Source organism: Neovison vison, chromosome 7 (genome assembly GCF_020171115.1).
Source record: "Neovison vison isolate M4711 chromosome 7, ASM_NN_V1, whole genome shotgun sequence".
Classification (NCBI taxonomy): domain Eukaryota; kingdom Metazoa; phylum Chordata; class Mammalia; order Carnivora; family Mustelidae; genus Neogale; species Neogale vison.
The window spans coordinates 176,467,897-176,490,314 of record NC_058097.1 but is presented as its reverse complement, the minus strand read 5'-3'; the positions used below and the strand labels follow the sequence as shown (position 1 = coordinate 176,490,314).

General features: G+C 35.8%; 1 protein-coding gene across 4 annotated transcripts in view; it reads left to right on the top strand.

Annotated features, from left to right (window-relative positions):
- DCDC1 (doublecortin domain containing 1) overlaps positions 1–22,418 on the top strand; it is a 439,829-nt gene that overhangs the window by 238,473 nt on the left and 178,938 nt on the right. For all 4 annotated transcript variants that reach the window (XM_044259009.1, XM_044259012.1, XM_044259011.1 and 1 more), the window contains 3 exons: positions 7,804–7,938; positions 11,012–11,130; positions 17,915–17,975. In XM_044259009.1, the coding sequence (XP_044114944.1) occupies positions 7,804–7,938; positions 11,012–11,130; positions 17,915–17,975 (315 nt within the window). The remainder of the gene's footprint in view (positions 1–7,803; positions 7,939–11,011; positions 11,131–17,914; positions 17,976–22,418) is intronic.

Sequence of the window (22,418 nt, the reverse complement as noted above, 5' to 3'; positions counted from 1 at the left end):
ACCCAGGTGCCCCCAAGGTCAGAATTATTTCTTGTACTTAATAAACGTATTTTATGTATTGGACAATCATTCACTATATGGTGACTGAGTCAATTTTTTTTGAAGGTTTTTTGAAAAGTACAGATTATTTTACAAATGTTGGGGCAGGTATTATTCTTTACTTCCTGTTAATTCAGCACTTTAAAACTGAACCAATATATAGTATTCCCACTAGAAAAATTTTTACCTGAGTTGTCATTTAAGTGCTATTGCTTAGCATATTTTCTTTTTATCTACTGTATTAATAAGTTGGAGTTGTTTTAAAAAATCTTTAAGATGGTTGTTAAACAAGCATTTGATCTCTTTGCTCTGTGGATCAATGTATTTAAGGAATAGGAGTTCTTTAGAAAACCCAACTCATTACAACCCAATTCAGAAGGTTTGTTTATTAATTTATACTTAGAAATGCCAGTAAAGAATTTTCTTCTTCAACTGAGCTATGAGACGTATTTGAAACATGTCTCCAAAGAAAGAATCATAACTTTGTTTTTTTCCCGAGTGGCAGGGTTGTTGTCCATTTCAGCAGCATAAGCTCTAGTTTTTGAACTCATGAAATCAAAACCAAAAGGTACCCACAGTGATAAAGATGCTCAAAGTAGGACTTCCTGTTAAATGGTCTGGGCCCTTTATTTCTAAGAGACAATGCAAAGATCCATTGTCCCAACCTGCTCTTTTCTAATTTCTGTATGAGTGTCAGTTTATTATGTCAAAATGTATACTGAAAATATTAGTTGTTTTAAAACACCTGTGAATCTAAATAATACAATTATAAAAATAGAATAAAATAAATAGTTATGGTTGACCCCTGAACAATGGAGTTAGCGGTACTGATATCTCACAGTTGGAAATACACATATAATTTTTTTCCCTGTAGAACTTTTCACTGCCCCCAAATTTAACTGCTAATAACCTACCATTAACCAGAAGCCTCACAGAAACAGTCGGTTAACAGGTATTTTACATATTGTATGCATTATGTACTGTGTTATTGCAAAAAAACAAGCTAGAGAAAAGAAAATGTTATTAGGAAAATCATGAAGAAGAGAAAATGCATTTATGTCATTGTACTGTATCGAAGAAAATCCAAATCTAAGGGGACCCATTTAGTTCAAACCTGTGTTATTCCAGGGTTAGCTGTATTTCTAACCCTGTCAGATTTTGAGCATATTTAGAAAATAAATTCAAGTTGAGAAATACGTGAATAATTAATGTCTATATTTTATATTCATCTCTCATTAAGATTTATTTACCATAATTCTGATCCTGTTGGCATTCCTTTTTAGGTTTTGATGTGACATTGTTTTCTGTTCAAAAAAGCTTGTAAGCCTGCCTGTTACCCACTGAAATTCCAAATCCTCGTCAGACCTTCATTGATCTCCATGGTTCTCTAATCTGCCCCTAATCTTGACTTGCCATTCCAATCTTCTCTTCTTGATCTTTGTACACTACACTACAGTTAGAGCTAGTAAATTGTGCCCCGTAACATGTTCTTCATGTTCACTTGTGCCATGGTATGTGTTGTTCCTGGTCTAGCATATATATATACCCCCCACCATTACCATTCCTTGCCTTTTAAGGCTTTAGTCAACTCTTCATCTTCCATGAAGCCATCTCAGATCCTCCAGAAAGAATGAACTTCAGATTATTGAAACTCCTTTTCATCCTTTGAAAATGTTCCTAAAGTTTGTGTTTTGGTATAGTCATTTGTTTTTGTGTCTTTCTCTTCTATTAAATTGAGAATTCTTTGGACACAGACATTATGTCTTACTCATCTTTGTGTTTTTGAATTCTAGCACAGATCTGTTGTATGGCAGCTGCACAATTCATTTTTGATGAATAATTTTTAAAAACCTAGGTACAACCTTTCTTTTAAGGCTTAATATTCTCTAATATGTTCTTCATGTGTTAGCCAAGCCTGATTGCTTATTTGTTGTTTTCTGAAAGTACTTTATGATTTCTGTTGTTATGGCCATGTGGATCACTTTGCCTAGAATTCAACCCCTTTTTCTTTGTTACCACCCACCAGTCTTCTTTGTCACTTTTATGCCATATTCTAACACTGTCTGGCGTACAGCTGGCATTCATTAAATGCTCGCTGAAATTCTGCCCATCATTCTAACCTTATCTGATTTGTGCCTGTTTCATGAAAGCTTTCTTTACCAACCTTCCTCCCCAAATTGGATATGATGTTTCTGGACTTATATCTTCATTGCATTGATTCTGTTATCCTTATGACATTGAACTTGATGTTTCTCTTAAATATTTTTTGCATGATTCAAAGTCAACCAGTGCTCCAAATGAACACATTTCAGGTCACATTGGGGAAGAAAAGGGAGAATGGTAGATTCCACTGAGAATATTGGGATCAGGTCATAAAGGGTATTAATTCAGTGTTAGGGGTCCTGGATGTTGTTCTGTAGAAAACGAGGAGCCATTGGAAATAGTAAAGCAGAAGCAGGATCGGATTTGATGTTTGTGTTAGGAAGATAACTCAGGAGTCCTTTGTCTATCCTCCCTGCTGGGTTAGCCATTGCTCAGGGACAGAGGGCATCCTGCTCATCCTTGTCATTATTGCAATATCTACACATTCAGAGTTAGCTAGATGGAATTGAATCCACTAGTTAATTAACTCATTCAACAGAAAACAGCTCAAACCTGGAAAAAAAAAAAGGATATCAAAGAGTTATCAGAGAAAAAGTACTCAGAGGAAGCTTCTTTTTTGATTTTATGCCAATGTAGGACTTTAAAAGAGAACTATATTCTCTCATGTTGAAAAATGAGAGAAAAACATCCAATTATTTCACCATTCCTAACTGGTTTTAATGATTTAGTGAAAATGAGAAAACTCTCAACTGAAAGTTTTTATACTATTATAATTTTAGAAGAAGAATTTGGTTTTTGAATAAAATTTCAGTCCAACAATGGCCAAAATTAACAAAACAGGAAACAACATGTGTTGGAGAGGATGTGGAGAAAGGGGAACCCTCTTACACTGTTGGTGGGAATGCAAGTTGGTGCAGCCTCTTTGGAGAACAGTGTGGAGATTCCTCAAGAAATTAAAAATAGAGCTTCCCTACGACCCTGCAATTGCACTCCTGGGTATTTACCCCAAAGACACAGATGTCGTGAAAAGAAGGGCCATCTGTACCCCAATGTTTATAGCAGCAATGGCCACAGTCGCCAAACTATGGAAAGAACCAAGATGCCCTTCAACGGATGAGTGGATAAGGAAGATGTGGTCCATATACACTATGGAGTATTATGCCTTCATCAGAAAGGACGAATATCCAACTTTTGTAGCAACATGGACGGGACTGGAAGAGATTATGCTGAGTGAAATCAGTCAAGCAGAGAGAGTCAATTATCATATGGTTTCACTCATTTGTGGAGCATAACCAATAGCATGGAGGACAAGGGGCGTTAGAGAGTAGTAGGGAATTTGGGTAAATTGGAAGGGGAGGTGAACCATGAGAGACTATGGACTCTGAAAAACAGTCTGAGGGGTTTGAAGTGGCGGGGGGGTGGGAGGTTGGGGTACCAGGTGGTGGGTATTATAGAGGGCACAGCTTGCATGGAGCACTGGGTGTGGTGAAAAAATAATGAATACTGTTTTTCTGAAAATAAATAAATTGGGGAAAAAAAAAGTAGTAGTATAAGAATGCAACAATTTGATAAGCTGGCTAGTAAAAAGAAGCTTTCAAAGAAAAATGGTCCTCCCTTAGCTACAAAACCTTTACAATCCTTTCAGAAAAGCACCTCCAATTATATACAGAGAGGTGATCAGTGCATTGGAAATAGTAATTTAATAACCTGAAACGGAGCACTTTTCAAGAAAGAATCTAGCAGAGGTGATAGATATCTATAGGCCTTTTATTGTAGAATCTTGATGCTCATTGTGGTAAAGAAGACACTAAGAGGATTACAACAGGGGTAGAGAGAGGGAGGCAAAAGCCGATATTCTTGATGCATACGTTTTAAAATTGTCTTGAGATAGAGAGATATCAGTGCCCAACCCCTGACTGTTCTTTTAAAACTCTTATTGACAAGTAAAACCTTTCCTACAGAGAAAAATTTGGAACATATAATCCCTATTAGTAATGTAGGAGATAGATATAACCCTGACAATTACAACCTGTTGCTCTTTTATCCATTTCAGAAAAAGATTTGGAATCTACTACAAAATGACACTTTGGCAAATACATCTTTCAATAGTTCTCTCTTGCTACTTAGATTGACAACATTTTTAGATTGCTTCAGTTTAAGGGCAATAAAATTAAATATTTCCATGCATTGGATGAGATTTAAACTTCAAAGTAGTTAATATAAAAGAAAAAACATTAGTTTGAGTAATGCCTGGCTATGGGAAAAAATAGCAGAAAAATGGACTCCAGTGTTTAGCAGGTAATAATTTCCACCAAAATGGAAAGGAAACATATTTTGCTCCTAGCTTTTTGGTATAATCAGAATTTAGCAAGACATTAGTGACAATTTTGGTATGGAAACGGCAAGAACAATACCAAATAATGATTTTACAATTGTAGCATTCTTGTTAAGAGTTATAAACTTAGAACTTGTAAATTCAGCAGTCATGGATACTAGCAGAATGAATTATTTTATATATCACAAAGGAGACTAACCAAAAATGAACACTTTTTTTACTGTTCTATTTCTTTGGAGGGCAAGTCATTGAAAAATAATGTTTTCTACAAACAATTTATACTGGGAAAAATACAAAATTTTAATTTTAATTTTGAACCAATTGCCATTAGAATAGGACACAAAACTTTAAATAAATTCCCGAGTCCCTTCCTTATTTTTTTTAAAATAACTTTTTATTTATTCCTTCCTTATTTTTAAACCAATAGTTGGAAGATATTTGAGGACTGCATATTTACATCTTAGATATTTTGCCTTGTTTGATTGCATAATTATGTACTCACTAGTGCTTTCTGCCTTTAGACTTTTCCAGTTCTTGGTCTTTGAAGTGGGTGTATTAATCAGCTGTAGATTTAGGGAATAAAAAGACTAAGAATGAATAGTAGGGACACGAGGAAAGAGATTTTATAACATTTATTATTGTTGTGATTTTATTTTTTAAAAATATTTTATTTATGCATTTAAGAGAAAGAGAGAGAAAACAAGCAGGGGAGAGAGGCAGAGAGAGAAGCAAACTCCCTGCTGAGCTGGGAGCCCGACATGGGGCTCAACCCCAGGGCCTGGAGATCAGGACCTGAGCTGAAGGCAGATGCTTAACCATCTGAGCCACCCAGGCTCCCCTTATAGTTGTGATTTTAATTTGTGTATCACATTTTTTATCTTGGCCATAAACTCATGATCAGAAGTGAAAAATCTTATAAAATTTCTATGTAGCAAATGATTTGTTTTTGAATAAAGGGGGTGATCAGGGAGCTCCTGCTTTCAAGAAAATTCACTATCTTGTGTTTCATTCCTCAGATCTGTAAATAAACACTGTAAGTGTTTCTCTTATGAATTTGCACAGGAATATCAACAGCTTTCATTAGTGATTTGGAAAAAGAAAATTGAACAAGAAGTTTTAAGAGGCCCAGAGTATGCATGCACCATTTTTTTTTAATCACTGGCAGTTTTTGTATTAATACAATTTATTCAGACAACTAAAATCATAACAGTCATTTAAAGGGATACATTATCTATCTATCTTTCTATTATCTATCATCTATCTATCTATCTCCTGTGTATATATATAGGTATTCAAAAGAATAAAAGAGGTTTCCTAATGACCTAATGACACATGTGATAATACGTACGTAGAGAATAGCTCAGCCTTAATGCTATCACATACCTGTGTGTGCACGCACGCATGCAGGGTAGACCATGTTGTAGGTTGTCAAAGCACTTTTCTTTTATGAGTTGTAATTTTCACCATTTTTATCTTTCCCACCTTAATAAATGTTTGGACTAAAGCTAAACTATCCAATTAAACTAAAAATGGAAGACAAGGTGAAATCATGAATTGAAATTTAATGGCCACTGTCAAGTTTAAATGTATCAGAACCCCAGACTTGGCAAGATTTTTTCTTTTAATAACTGGCAATGAAGCTGAGTTAGTGGGCCTGGCTGAGTCTGGTCTATGTAGAATCACTTGGGAACTGTCCAGCAAAATATCTCTCGAAAAACAGCATGGTGTTAATACTGGGTGCCAACCCAAGACAGACACAAAGAACCCCTTCGCTCTTCACCAATAAGCCAACTGTTAAAAGATTAAACCATGTTGTGGAGATAACAAGAATTTAGGCGCTGGCAGCAGGTGCTGTACAAAGAAGCAGTTGGCAGTACGGTTCTTCTGTCTGACTAATTCCAGTCAAAACAATCTTCTCCCCTGTTGCAGAGGAGAGTTTTGAGTGTGATGGCAACTTGGAGTTAGGAGGTTGAGTAAGAGTGTTACTTTAAATGCTGAGTCCTGTGGTGGGTGGATTAGTAGAATATAGTTTATCATTGTTCAGAAACTGTGGGGGATTCCCCTCCAGAATCCAGCCACTACTGGCTAACTGGGGAAAACACAATCAAAGAGCTATAAGTCAAATCTGTTTCCATCATGAGGTTGCTGCATTTTTAAAATTTTATTTTCACATAAATAATAATAAAGAGAAATAAATTTAAAAAAATAAAAAGAAATATTTCTCTTGAGATGTAACTATCTTCCATTGTGGTGTAATTACCAAATATACTAGTTATGTCCTTTTGTTATTACCTGATCACATGTGTAAATATTGCCTTTTAAATTATCATTTAATTTTTGAATTTTTAAGTATCAATTGCTACTTGGCAAATATCTAGTATTAGCGCAGATTTAGAATACACTTTTTAGTATTAGAAAATAAATTGTTATTGAAGCAATGTCATTTATTGGGTTTAGAGTATAAACTGACATATTCCCATAATCCTATATAAGTAAATATTGATACTTAAAAATGTACTCAGGAAAAATGATCATATAAGTTAGCAGAAGAGTTTTAAATATGAAGTAGAATTTCTACAGGTGAGGTGAATGGCTATTTTACAATCATGACTAAGTGAGATATGCTAGAAGGTATACAATTTCTTTGATGTATGTAGTCTGATAACAAATATGGGAGACAGGGATACTGTGCCTTACCAGTTAGTTCCCTCCTATCCATTCCCACAACTATCATTAAATTCTCAACTCATGTCCCTTTATTCTTAGAAGATTGTGGGGACTCTTAACTGTTCTCCTTTGATGTCCCTGTTCTATAATCCATGTTGTCTGTCCATGAGTGTGTGTGTGTGTGTGTGTGTGAATGCCTCTTCTGCTGCAAGTTTCTCTAGGGCAAGAAAAAAATATTTTTAATATTTTATTTATTTATTTATTTATTTATTTGAGGAAAGAGCACAGAGGGAGAGTGAGAGGAAAAAGCAGACTCCCCACTGGGCAGGGGAGGCAGATTCAGGACTCAATCCCGGGACCCTGGGACCATGACCCAAGCCAAAGGCCGATGCTTAACTGACTGAGCCACCCAGGGGGTCCCAGGCAAGAAGAATATTTTATAATACCCCATACCACATAGTCTAGGGCCTTGCGTATCAGAGCTGATGCTCACCAAGTATTAATTGAATTAAGTTAAATGGGATGGAGCACTACTACTTCAAAAGAAACATTTTCAGTCAGAAATATAATGTTCTTGGATAACCTATTTTGGGTATGTTAAAGAGGGTGGACTTTCTGACTGTACATTTAAAAAATGCGTACTTCTTCTCATGGTACAGGTGGATCCCAATATTGTCCTTCATGCCTCTGTTTCCATCAAAAAGCGGAGCTCCTCCAGTAGGGACACAAGCAGTGGAAGTGAGACCTCACCATCCATCCTGTGGCCTGCAGCCAGTGTGTGGCTGATCACAAAGGTACACGAAAGTGTCTGGTCTCCCCGAGTGACTGCCCGGGCTCGCTGCTCACAGTGCGGCTCTGGCTCCTGGTGTCCTCACGCACACAAGCCTACAAGTGGAGCCATGAGCGACTGTCAGGAATGCTACTTCTCTGCTCCTGGTTTGTCTCGTGCAGAGGGCTGCTGTGGATCCCCATGTGAGCATTCAATTCACTTTCACACGTGCCGATTAGTTCATACTCAGAGAGTATTTAAACTCGGCACAGAACTTCCAAACAGTCCATACACTCACCATTTTCATGAAGTTTGTCTGAAGGTCATTTGCTTCCACTCCTTAGTTTTCATTGCTGATCTTCAGGGAGCCTGGTGGGGGCGCACCCTAGAAGGACAGTGTACGGTCTCCAAAGGACGGTTTTTGTTTGTTGTTGTTATGTTGTTTTTAAAGATTTTATTATTTGATGGAGAGAGACACACAGAGAGAGGAAACACAAGCAGAGGAGTAGGAGAGGGAGAAGCAGGCTTCTCGCTGAGCAGAGATCCCACTCAGAGCTCAATCCCAGAACCCTGGGATCATGACCTGAACCGAAGCCCAACGACTGAGCCACCTAGGTACCCCTCGTAAGGACAGTTTTTTAAAAAAAGGATTTTCTGAAAATATTATTTATTTATTTGACAGAGAGAGAGAGAGAGATCACAAGCAGGCAGAGAGGCAGGCAGAGAGAGGGAGAAGCAGGCTCCCTGCTGAGCAGAGAGCCCGATGTGGGGCTCTACCCGAGGACCCCGAGATCATGACCCGAGCGGAAAGCAGAGGCTTTAACCCACTGAGCCACCCAGGTGCCCCCTAAGGACAGTTTTAAGAGAAATCCCTGAGTATAGAATGTGAACAATGACTAACACATTTTATACCCATGTATTGACACTATTTAATTTTTTAACTTTACTATTTATACTCATGGATCTGATTTAAATTGAAAACATGTGGGGCGCCTCGGCAGGGAGCCTGCTTCCCTCTCTCTCTCTTCCTGCCTCTCTGCCTGCTTGTGATCTCTCTCTGTGTGTCAAATAAATAAAATCTTAAAAATAAATAAATAAATTGAAAACATATAATTGCCCTCCCCATCCCTCTTGCTATTGAAATATGTTCTATAATTGCCACCAAATATTTATGTCTGGAAAGAGATAGTGCAGCTTTTGTCTGCCCTTCTTATGTCTTACTTTGCCCTCACTCTAGATTATTTTTGCCTCTTCTTAGCACTTCTTTGTGTGCAGAGTCACTCAGGCAGGTTTGCTGCTGCTTTTTGTGGGGGCAGGGGATTGCAACTCTTTTCTCAAATGAAATTTGGGATTGTCCTTAACTGTTATTTTTTGATTTTCTGAGAGCTAAAAACAAACATATAGAGTAATTAAGGTACAAGGGCACCAAGAAATGTTCGTTTCATATATTAGGGCAGAAAGAGGTTGATATTTCTTCAATCTACTTCCAACTTGGAGACACTATGAACTACGAACCCTTTTTAAATTATATTTTGTTTCAGACTTAATATTTGCCATTTGGTTAAACATCTGCTATATGTTAGGCATCTTCTACATATTTCTTATCTCATTTAATCTTATACATTATACAGCTGAAAAAACTGAGGCTAGTACGTGACAGAGAAAAGATTCTTGGTCTATCTGACTTCAAAATTTATACCTTTTCACAGTAATGTAAAATGCTGCTCTGTATTTGGCTAATGTCTGAGCATGATGGAAGTGCTTTAGTGTCAGCATTGCCACTGAACACTTGTGTGACCTCGGGTAAGTCACACACTGTATCTGGGCTTTAGTCTTATCTGAAAAGAGTTGGACCAGCTGATATGATATGAAGAGTTCCTTTCTAGATGTCATATTCTGCAATTTTATGGTATCTGTTTCTACAATTTCACGATAGCAAAAAAAAAACTGTACTTGTCTAAAATTTCCTCAGAAATAATTGAAATGCTTACTAAAAACAGGATGGGCTTTTGGAGTTGGATGGGTGGGAATTAGAATGCCTGTGTGACCTTGAAAAATTTACTTAGCTTCACTAAACCACTGTTTCCTCCTCTGTAAACTGAAGTTAGTCATACCTACCTTGCACAGTTGCTGGGGTGACAAGTAAGAAAGCACTGTGAAGTTCAAGCATAGGATATGGTATACGGAAAGTGCTTAATAAATGTCCTTTTATCCTCACCCCAAGGAATTTTCTTGCTATAGAGACAAGCTTGTTCAAATGAAGATTCCATCCAGTACTTATTAGAACCAAAATTAAAAAAAAAAACTTTCCCAAGTTATCATATATTTCTTTAGCACACAGTGAAAGCATGAGATATAAAAGTTATGTGCTAAAAAGAAGACAATTTTGAAACTTTTTAGATTGAATGCTCTCTCCCTTTTTTCAAAATAAATATTTTTACTTGTTAGGATAGACACTTCCGCATGCCATAAATCTTCAGTGTGTGTAAATAAATTCTTCAGTGGTTGTCGCTTATTTAAAATGTGTTGTTGATTCCCTAAGTAAAAAAAATTGTTAATTGGCCATTTAAACAATATTCCCAACCAATTTCCTTATCAGAGTATCCTAACATTTAAAACAAAAGCAGTGCACAACCACCTTAAAATGTTTAACCCATGGTATTTAGACCCAGAATAAAACTTTAAACTGGTACGAAGGTTAAGGATTTGTTTCAATCTTTTCAGTTCACTGCACTTTTTTTTTCCTGTGCATACATATTTCAAGTAAGCTCTGTAGTTATAACTATAACAAGTGACACATGATGGACCCCAAATCACTGCCCTGTGAAATATGCACAGAAAAAAAAGGACAAATGAAGATATCAAGGTCTGTTTTATTTTGCGCTGAACTGTAAAATGCCACCCTTGTTGGACAGAAGATCACTGATTCTGAGCAGGGCTCACTGACTGCTAAGTTGTGGGTAGTGTTTCACTTTCACCAACTGTTAATATCCGGGGTTATCCAGGCATAATGACCTCACTATTTGTGACACATTGTTGAATTTTCTGGTTCTTTTAACTTATTTAGACCTTTCTCTCCCCTCTCTATTCATTGGAAGGCTGGAACGATCTTGAGCCGGGCGATAACGCAGGGCTGCCTAGCTATTGGTCACCCAATCAGAGTCAAGGCTGCTGAGGGAACATCACTAGAAGGATATACATTAATCCTACAGAAAAGGTAATGCTCATGAGCTATTTAGCTAAAAATAATAAATGTTAATTTCAAGATTTCTGAGCAGTCAAATCACGATGCCTCCCAGCTTAGATGGAATATTCATTAAGTGTTTAAATTTGTGTTCTATAATATCAATATTAATTTTCTAACCACAAATAAGCTTGAAAATGTATGTCAGTTTGGTAGTATTTCTAAGGTATTTTTGAAAGTGAAATGTTGGCGTTCAACATGTACCTATGTTGTAGACAAGCTGCTGCTTTAGTCTATAATTATTAGAACTCACTTCTTTATATGCATTTTGATTGTTAATTTAAATATTTAATGTTCTGTGTGCATTCTTAACCTTTTTAAAATCTTCTGAATAGGAAGCACTGAACTGGGAAAGAAAAATTGAGGAAACAAAAATTGAGGAGACCCTACATGAGATGTAGGGCATCAAAAGTCTCCTTCCTGTTTGTTTTTGCTGACTTGGTAACTAATCAGATTAGTGTTTGCCTGGAGATAGGACGATGGGGAGAGATAGGAGAGCAAGATTACAAAGGGGCACAAGGAAACTTTGGGGTGATTTTTTTGGGGAGAGATGGATATGAGTATGCTCATGATCTTGATTGTTGTGATAGTTTAACAGGTTTATACATGTTTCAAAACTTCTCAAATTTTACACTTTTAATTATGTGCCTGTCTGTTGTGCAATATTTTACAGTATTGTATGTCAGTTGTTTCTCAAAAAAGCTGGTTTTAAAAAGTACAAAAAGACAAAGTAGGGGAACAAACAAAAAAATCAAAATGGGTAAGGAATGACTGAGTGCTTACTTTGGAGGGCAGTGTTGGGGGGAGAGCACTCTCAGTGGAAGAGTTAACCAGTGGTTTAGGTCAAAATGGCAGGTTTCTGGAAAGGTTATAGTTTGATGAACACACTCTTCATGCCTATGGCTCTCCCTGGTCTTACTGGATCCTGAAATTAGTGCTGATCTGGCCTGAGCCCGCTGAGGTATATTTCCTGCTCTGGCCAGGATTATCTGGCCAGGATTATCATGGAACTGAGTGGGGCTGAAACCACAAACTTGATGTCCTTGCTGCTTAGAAAGAAAAGCTTGGGCAAGAAAAGAGATGATAATTAAAAAACAAAACAAAACAAAACAAAATACTGTAGTAAGTTGTACTTGAAAAAAAATCTCCATTTTACAAGAAAGATTTTGTTTAATTTAGGAAAGAAGGGACGAAGGGAGAGGGAGAGAAGGAGAGAGATAGGATGGGTGGATAAGGGGGAAAGGGAAGATCCCTAGGTAATTTTATATTAATGCAACTTGATTTTTATCTGAGAAACAAAATCTGTTGTAAGGTAGAAGCAAATAGTAGAAAATTTGGAAAACTACAAGTTCTTACTAATGGTGAAACTACTTTTTGTTTTTTAGAAAGCAGTAGGGACCAAGATTTTTAGAGTTTGCCTCACCTCTGGTACTTTTCAAGTATATTTATCTTTTCTAAGAGTATCTGAAGTGCCTCCTTGTCTTATTTTTTTTTAAACAAAACCATATTTTATTATAAATAACATAAATATCCTCATACAATTGCTAGAGACAATATTTTTTCCTTTTCTCTTAAGTAGTGTAATACGATCTTAACAAAAGCTATGAATCAAGACGTAGTCTTTTAAATACTAAAAACAATAGAACTAGCACTTAGAGTAGCAACCTGACAACTCACAGAGAATATTGTAAACATATCATGCCTCATTTGTTTGGTTATGTCTCATTTCGTGTCACTCATTCTTATTCAGTGTAGCAAGTGCTTGCACATATTTGTGTATTTAATACTTTTTCTGTTATGTGCATCTGATTATGAGTGGATGAAAGGCAGACCAACAATGTCGTTACCAAGTGATCAGAAAATCATAGAAAATTTAAAAATCATAAACCTTAAAATAAAAAATGCTTCTTTCTAAAAGATCTTTTGGACATCTCATAGACAAACCAGTTGCATCAAAGTCTTTAAATAAGGCCACCAATTAAATCTTGATTTTGCTTCAGTTTTAAAGAATGTGGATATGTAGGATTTGGCTTTTAGTGTTAAATTCACAATCTAATTAGGACAGCACCCCCATTCATCCACACATGGAGATTAGATTATGGAGACTACAAAACTGGGCCCATGGATTTTGTTTGGCCTGCACATTCTTCTAATATTTTGAATTGGTTGTGAGCCTATAGAAATAGGGAGATTTTACACAAAATTACATATTTCTGTCTTTCCTTGCAAAAAATCAGAAGAATGGGCAGTACTGAACTCTCATCATCTCATTTTACCAGTGAGGCAGGAACAGTTTAGAGGGAATATATCCTCTGGTTTGCTCTATTTTCTACTGTTCCCAAAGGTAGCCCTCATTCTAGCTTTAGCCTGCTTCATTCATTTCTATTCCCTATCTGATAATCTTTACTGCCTTTCTTTTTTTTTTTTCCTTCAAAGTAGAAATCACCCAACAAATATTTATTTATTTATTTACTGTCTTATTTCAATGTTAATTTTTCAGTTATGGGGTTTTGCATCTCCTTTTTATTTTCCCCACTTAGATCTTGCTGGAAATAGAATGATAACTTGCCAACATTAGTCTAGAGTAGGTTAAACAAACACTACTCTAAGGACACCATTAACTACAAGCACCAAGTGTAGCTGTGTAGTGCTAGGTGCAGAGACAAAAAAGATAGATGGGAAAATAGACAGCACATCACTAGGTAATTAGAGAGATTGAAAATCATCTCTTTGGTCAGGTCTGAAGTTTAGGAGGCTAAGAGAATAAAGCAGAATGACAGACTGCCCCATTTCGGAAAGGACCATTTGGCATGCATTGGACGTTTAAGTAATATTCAAACACACAGATAACACTATTAGAAATGTCAACATCAAGCAGAAAATTGTCTATATGTAACTTCACAGTTGGACTGATGGATCAAATTTCTTATCTCTATTCCTACTGTGTTAAGAATCATGGAGGGGAAATCCCTTTCCTCTGTTTTTTTATGGATCCTACTTTTGATCTGTGTAGCATTGGAAGATGCCAGATGTATCTGAAGCTGTCTGGGAAAATAGATTTGTAATTGTGAAGCATGATGATGATGGTCCTCCTTATAGTCAACTGGGAAATAATGAATATAATAAATATAATGATATAATGATACTTCCCTTAACTGAACTGTCATTATGGGCTGCCTTATTGTCTCTACTGTCTGATAAATGGCATATTTTAAAAAATGTGTGTATGTGCATGTGTGTGTGTATGTGTGTGTACACACATTTTGTAGATTCCCAATAGAAATAGTAAAATGCATATGCATACTCAATGAGCAAGCTTCCCAGAGCAGTTAGTTCTCTCCTTACTTGTAAAAAGAGAGTATGTAACTGGTCTTGGAAGTCCTATGCTTTCAGAGAAGGAAGGACTCTTAAGAGCATCTGTTCTAAACCCCTCTTTACAAGTAGAAGTAGTAACATTGGTGATGGTGGTAGTTGCGATAGTGATTATAACATCAATATCTTTATAAGAAATTCCAAGTCCACTAAAGACTAAATGTTCTAGAAAGGTCATATATCTGATCTAGCTAATGTCAGATCCAGATCCAGAACTTAGTCCAGTACATGTTGTGCTATTTATAACTTTGATTCTTGGATGGAATACTGCTTCTTCATTTTTCCTCTTTCTTTCATTATTGATATTGTTATTGCTATTTTTAAATTTTGTTTTTCGCTATAAAAAATCTTTTTAGCTTGCTGCTTATTTACCAAAAAGAGGAAATTCTATGCTATTTTCTAATTCAGTCCCATATAAACATCATTGCATATTGGCTCTAAGTTTGATTTTTCTACGTATAAAATATCTTTAATAATAAACAGATGTACTTATGTTTGTGCAATTTTATTTTTTAAAGAAGTCACTATATTTTAGAATGATATCTTCTCCCCTGCTTAGTGTAGATGCCACATGAGAATCTTGTTTTTTATAACTTTGGTAATAAAATTTAAAGGTAACATTTATAGATAAATGCTTAGAAAGACTCCTGATAAAGAAATTACTAGCAAGCTCACAGGCTTATATATGATTTGAAACTGCATGCTGTTTGCAAAATTTCCTGCATGCTGTTTGCAAAATTTCCAAAAAGGCAATTCTTGAACAGAATTTGAGCTATGATAAAATTTGAGAAATGCTAGGAAATTTACATTTCTTTCAGAATTATTTCTTATTTTCTTAACCGAGGTATAATTTATGTTCTTTAGCTACCCACTAAGAATATCTCCTAAACCGCCATATGTTAAATTCAAAACATTTTTCATAACTGCCTTATTAATTTTTAGGGTGATAACATTTTGACATTTTATTCACATATCTATTTATTCAAAGATATCTTTAATCTCCTATCATAGGCGCTGTAATCAACTCTTAGGACACATGTGGTTTCTGCCCTCATATCGTTGACAATCTGGTAAACATCTTTCCTGTTGTAATACTATTTGGGGAAAAGATGCGACAAATTCAGAAAATCAAAACTGAAATAGATGTAGTTTATGTTTTTATAATCACATTCATCCTCTAGTCAACACGATAATTCAATTAAAAGACAAAATTCTGGATTTTATAGTTTTTGACAGTTAGCATTAGCATATTAATTACCCATTGCAGATGTCTTACACTTTAAAAAATTATCATTTTCCACTTTATTTATCTTGAAGAAATATGCTCACAATAATTTATGCAACAGGAGGAATTGCCTATATGCAATAATGTTGTACTGAGTTATAGCTGTTCTGCATTAAAATGATCTAAGTTTTATCAAAACCCAGCACACTTCCATTAAAGCATTACAGCAGTGATTCTATTATTATTTTTAAAAGGAGTGTAGTTACAAGCCTGGGATTGACAACCCAATGGTTGAAACATGAACTTTTATGGTACCTCAGGAGAATTTGTATAGTATGAGAATATTTAGTGATTATATGAACACAACTGTATAAAAAAATCTATATTCACACTAAAGTGTGTTGTCACTAAGATTATGTATCAGATTCTAACCAGTGAGCCTAAAGTGTTGATTCCATTTTCAATCTTCAAGTAACACGAAGTAATTTGTGCTATACTTTTCCAATCTAATTGAGAAGACATGCAGAAATTCAGGTGCTCTGGGTTCTAGTATCTGTTTGATTCTACCTAGATCTTTGATTTTTGACCAGCTCACTTCATCTCTCTTTATTGCACTTCATTCATCTCAGTTCCCTTCAAATTCTCAATCTATTTGTTTTTGTTTTGGATAATGAATTCCATTATCAAAATCATACATTTTAGCTCAGGACCCTTAGTCAAAATTTTTTTTAAAAACTCTTCTTTTCCTTTATTAATTGCAACATAAAAAGGTCTCCAAAAGGACTATCGCCCCTCATACTTCCCCCATCCTACCCAGTGCTGAAATAGAGCAACAATTATATTTGTCTAAAGCCTGATAATAAGATTCTTAGCTTAGGGATCATTTAGACCTTGAAAGATGTTTCATAAAAAAAAATTTTACCTAAGTATTCATGTTTTCTCATATCCCTGCTTCCTCTTCTACATTCTAAATTCACTTTCTATTCATAGTGTCACGTTCCCTTCTTTTTTCCTCAAATTTGACATCTGGATTTATCCTTGCCTTCTGTTTCTAACCTGCATTCCATTTATTCAATCACCAAATCAATTCTCCTTTCATAGTAAGTATGTAGTCTTTCCTTCCCCCATTGCTCTCATCACTGTAGTTCAGTGTTTTTAAAAGTCTGATCCATAGACCACATGCATCCAAATTCCCTACGGTTCTTAACAATGAGAATCACTTGCAATACCTGTTAATGTAGATGGGGGGGAGGGTGTCCAGACCTTCAGAATCAAAGTTCTGAGGATAGGAGCTTGGAAACCTGCAGTATTATCAAGTGTCTATTTCACCATGCCCAAGAATTCTTCACATTTTCCAATATACACTGGATGTGGGTAAAAGGCTAAAGCACACTCAGCCAGTTTTGGGCTGCTGCCTTGACATGTTCTGCCCAGATCAGAAAGTGCCTCACTTTAGACTAGAGCATTACCTGACATTTCTTATTCCCAACCATTGAAGTTTCTGTCAAAATTCAGAGGCAGTCGGAAAAATCATGTTTAACATCCTATTACACTTAATTTAATACATTTGTCCTATCTATGTAAGGTTTCTAAATATTAGTGAATACAAGATTAGTTAATTTAGGCATGATTAAGTTAATCACATTCTAGTTTTTCTTTCTTTCTTTCTTTTTTTTTTTAACTCATATTTGGTTTAGAAAATCTGATATTCCGTAATAAAATTTTCTGGTCAGGTGCCCAAGGTTCCTAATTTTCCATGGTATCCTTTTCCATCCTATCTTCTTAATCCTTATACTTAATTAAGCCTCTTTTTGCCTCATAGAGAGAGGATCTTCTTTGGGGACAGAAATTTCTATAATATTTTTATTGATTCTCTTTAATCTCTAAAACTCCTAATCACTATTGTCATGTGTAATACACATACCACCACCACCACCACCACCACCACCACCACTTTGGGTACCAAGGAAATCGGTTGTCTCAGGGAAGGAAGGCTTCAGTTGCTGATGCAGCAATGATGATAGAATGGTAGAATCCTTGGGAGAGTCTGGGCAGTCCTCCTCCTGCCAGGATATGGAAAATGATCCTTTCATTTGAAACCTAGAAAATGTTTCAGTGTGGTAAAAAGTTGTCAGTCTCTAAATTACATTTTCATTACAGACGTAAAGGAGATAATTCTCAAAAATGGGTGTTTGGAACTGACAGCTGCATTTATTCTAAGGTAAGGACTTTGTAAGTCATAGCTTTTAGTCGTATATTTTTCTGTTCCTAGATTCTTACAAGTATTCTTAATGTTGAGAGCAAGAAATGCTTTTGCTGCACAAATATATCTCTGTGCCCAGAAGTTTAAAATTTAACCTAATTTAACTCAATACTGTCCTGTGGGGTTTTGTTTGACTTTAAAATACAAGTTTTCCAAGACCAAAAATAATTCTTTCCAATTAATTGCTATGATACAGTCTAGCATTTCAGGGCATCGGTTTTTTCTTTCTTTCTATTAATTTTACATTAAATTAAATTAAATTACTTTTTATTGAGGTATAATTGATATATAACATTGTATAAATTGAAGACATACAGCATATTGCTTTGTTATTTTTATCTATTGCAACATGAAATCATAGCATTCACTAACACCTCTACCACATTATATAATTATGTCTTTTTTTGTGGAGATTAAGATTTGCTCTCTTAAAAACTTTTGAGTATGTAATACATTGTTGACTATAATCACTATGCTATACTTTAGGTCTCCAGGACTCATTGATCTAATAGTTGCCAATTTACACCAGTCAACAATATCTCTATTCCCTCATCCTCCAGCCCCTGATTACCTACATTCCTTTCTCTGTTTCTATGAGTTCAGCTCTTTTAGATTCCACATATAAGTGATATCATGCAGTGTTTGTCTTTTGTCTGACTAATCTCACTTAGCATATTGCTCTCAAGGTCCATCCATGTCATAGCAAATGGCAGGATTTCCTTCTCTGTTATGGCTGATGAATATTCCATTGTATATATCACATCGTCTTTATCCATTCATCAGCTGGCACTTAGGTCATTTCCATATCTTGGCTATTGTGAGTAATGCTGTGATAAATATCAAAGTGATACCTACATAAGTTTTCTCAGTCATTAAAATGAAGAGATTAGCACTTTGGAAAACTGGCAATAATTACTGAAGTTGAACATGTCTATACAACCCAGCAATGTACTCTGGGGGAATACAATTCAACCCATAACACAGAACATAGAAGTTATCGAGGTAGTCCCTCTCAGCTCCAGATCTATGGTTTTTCACCAGGCACCCACCTCAGGGAGCTTCAGAGTGGAGTATTGGTGTAGGGCACCTTCATACGAATGGTTTCCTTGAGTGTGTTCCTTGTGAGTGGCTTTATAGTGAAGTGTCACCAGCTTGGCCCCTCCCCATGGACAGCTTCTCCTGGTGCTCCAAAGGCAGGTTTATAGTAAATCCTGTGAGTTGAACTGCCTCAGGGACTTCTTCAACATCCAGTGAGCCATGGCTGTGCCCTTGTTGATGTGGTTTGGATCTCAGCCTTGGGTCAGGCCTCTTCTTTGAGCATTCTGTCTCAGGCCTAGCAGTACTGGCTGTTCCATACCTACTATTCACATACTCTTCAGTGTCCTTGTTAACTCTTACTTGCCAATTTCCCGACACTCTAATCCTTTGCTACTAATTATTTATATTAAACTTTTCCTATTCAAATTACTCTGTGTTTATACCTCCTTATTAAACCCTGAATGCCAAAAATAATAGCTTTATTTCTCTAGTGTCCTGGAATGACATGACCTGCTCTGTTTTAGAAATTTAGAAACTTTAATACAATTTAAATTTAAAAATTAACACAATACCATTTCTTTGAGCAGCTTTTTGTTGGTACACTGGCTAAAATTCCAACCCACTCACTAACTTAGGCAGGACTGTATAGTTTTAGCACTGGTTCTAGGCTGGAAATTTGACAGAGGCATCAAATGTCAAAACATTTTTAAAACTACCTTTATCCAGCTTCATTCTGAGGTTCACCCTAGCTTTCCTCTTGTCCTGTTTCTGACTCTACTACATTCCTGAGCCAAAAGCTCTAGGTTGGTGGAGAGGAAGTCACAGAAAGACCAAGACTGCTTATACATCTTGATAAAAATAAAAAGTAGCATTTTTCTTTTTAGAGAGAAAGAGGGACAGAGAGAGAGTATGATGAGCAGGGAGAATGGTAGAGAGAGGAGAGAATTTTAAGCAGGCCCTACACTCAGTACGGAGCCTGACATGGAGCTCAATTCCATGACCCTGAGGTCATGACCTGAGCCAGAATCAAGAGTCAGATGCTTAACTGACTGAGTCACCGAGGCACCCCATTAAAAGTAGAATTTTGAGACTGCATCAAAATATTCTTCCAGCTCTTTGGCCTGTACCTGCTCATGTGGACTTCATTCTGAAATAGACCTAAACAGAGCTGATTCCTGGTATCCAAGAATACAGTTCTGTCCTATATAAGTATTACCCTTCCCACCAACAGACACAGAAGAGCAGAACCAAGGTTTAAGTGTATTTTCTTCTTTTCTCTCCCCAAATTCAGGTCCTAAACATCCACTTTTACTCTATAATTTTTACCTCCCTTTTCTTGCAATTTATAATTTCCTAATTATTCCCAATAGTACATTCCCAACAGTAGCTAGCAAATAATTCATACTTTTGTGTTTCAAACACAATAATTTTTAAAAGGATTTTGATTCTAAAAATTTTAATATTCCATTCCCAAACAAAATTGCTGTTCTTTTTTTAATTGTAATTCATAGAGAAAAACTATTGATGAGGAATTTTATTCTTTTAGAGGTTTAGAAACTTTTATTAGATCTAAATTTAGTCACATCCAAAATTATATCCATCTAGTTAAGGCTAAAATGGAGAATAACTTGATAATTATTTGTAGCTGGATCATAAATGGAGCTCATTACATTTGTTAAAAAAAAAGACAGAATTAGTTTAGGATATTAATAACTAATCTTGGTTCTACCACTTATTGGTTGTGTGGCATTATCCAAATCATTTGGCCTATTGCAAGATTCACATCATTTGTCAGCAAAAGGGAGACATTAGTACTAACATTTTGGGTATTTAACACAGATCCTGACCTACCAATAGATTCTGGCATATGGAGTCTAGCTAATTGGTACTTTGTAGTTATTAATGATAATAATAATAATAATGAACAAATTTAAATTATTTAAATATTTAAGTATTGCATTTTGTTATGTTGTTTTTATTTGGATAAGTTTCGTTTCTTTTATTTGGCTTGATTTTAAGGTTAACTATTTCTCTATTCATTTTTAAAAAGAGAAGGTTAGATTACTTCCTTTATACAATCCACCAGTTCCACATAATCAAATATTTAAACTTTATGGTTTAAATATATAAATTAATAAATAAGTAAATAAAAGTAAATAAAATAAGTAAATAAAATCTTTAAAAAAAAGATTTAAACTTTAACACAGAACCATAAAAATATCTAGAAGAAAGTCTGGATTAAAGCATCTAACCTGGCACAGAAATCAGTTGCATTCCTACACACTAACAAAGAGACAGAAGAAAGAGAAAATAAGGAGTCGATCCCATTTAAAATTGCACCAAAAATCACAAGATACCTAGGCATAAACCTAACCAAAGAGGCAAAGGACCTGACATCAAAAAGCTACAGAAAGCTCATGAAAGAAATTGAGGAAGGGAAGTACCTGGGTGGCTCAGTCAGTTAAGCATCTGTCTTCACCTCAGGTCATGATTTCAGGGTCTTGGGATTGGACTCCCTGCTCCGTGGGGAGTCTTCTTCTCCCTTTTTCTCTACCCTCCCCACTTCCATTCCTACTCTCTCTCTCTAATAAATAAAATCTTAAAAAAAAAAAAAAGAAAGAAATCAAGGAAGACACAGAAATAGAAAAATGTTCCATGCTTATGGATTGGAAGAACGAATGTTGTTAAAATCTCTATGCTGCATAGAGCAATCTATACATTCAATGCAATCCTTATCAAAATACCATCAACTTTTCTCATGAAGCTGGAACAAATAATCCTAAAATTTGTATGGAACCAGAAAAGAACCTGAATAGCAAAAAAGAAAACCGAAGCTTGTGGCATCGCAATTCCAGACTTCAAGCTTTATTACAAAGCTATAGTCATCAAGGCAGTGTGGTACTGACGTAAAAACAGACACATACATCAGTGGAACAGAACAGAGAGCCCAGAAATGGACCCTCAACTCTATGGTCAACTAATCCTGGACAAAGCAGGAAACAATGTCCAATGGGAAAAACGTCTCTCCAACAAATGGTAGTGGGAAAATTGGACAGCCACATTCAGAAGAATGAAACTGGACAATTTCCTTACACCACACACAAAACCAGACTCAAAATGGATGAGAGACAGGAAGTCATCAATGAGAGACAGGAAGTCATCAAAATACTTGAGGAGAACACAGGCAGCAACTTCTTCAACCTCAACTGCAGCAAATTCTTCCTAGAAACATTGCCAAAGGCAAGGGAAGAAAGGGCAAAAATGAACTATTGGGACTTCATGAAGGAAAAAAAAACCTTATGCACAGCAAAGGAAACAGTCGACAAAACCAAAAGACAACTGAGAGAATGGGAGAAGATATTT